Below are 235 nucleotides of genomic sequence, written 5' to 3'. Positions count from 1 at the left end.
TGCACTTTAGGAAGCTTTAAAAGCTATTGATGAATCAGGGCCTTGAAGCCTCCAGCCCAGGGGTACAATTGGCACCCAAACCCCCCCCTACCTCTGGCGGTGCTCATCTCTCCGTCCGGCCATGCCAGGCAGTGAAAAGCCGTTGGCGCTATCCCGATCGGACAGCTGATCTCCGTTCCCAAAACCGTGGTACTCGTATCCGTCACCGACACATCGCGCAGCATACGCGGTCTCA

General features: G+C 57.0%; 1 protein-coding gene across 1 annotated transcript in view; it reads right to left on the bottom strand.

The window, feature by feature from the left end:
* The window catches only part of HAO2 (hydroxyacid oxidase 2), a 14,605-nt gene that overhangs the window by 13,938 nt on the left and 432 nt on the right, over nt 1-235 (bottom strand). Inside the window, 1 exon segment of the mRNA XM_018574395.1 lies at nt 92-231. Within this exon segment, the coding sequence (XP_018429897.1) occupies nt 92-231 (140 nt within the window).

This window comes from Nanorana parkeri, unplaced genomic scaffold, assembly GCF_000935625.1.
Source record: "Nanorana parkeri isolate BGI_ZX_2015 unplaced genomic scaffold, ASM93562v1 scaffold2926, whole genome shotgun sequence".
Taxonomy (NCBI): domain Eukaryota; kingdom Metazoa; phylum Chordata; class Amphibia; order Anura; family Dicroglossidae; genus Nanorana; species Nanorana parkeri.
The sequence above is the reverse complement of the archived record's forward strand: the minus strand, read 5'-3'. Positions and strand labels throughout refer to the sequence as shown.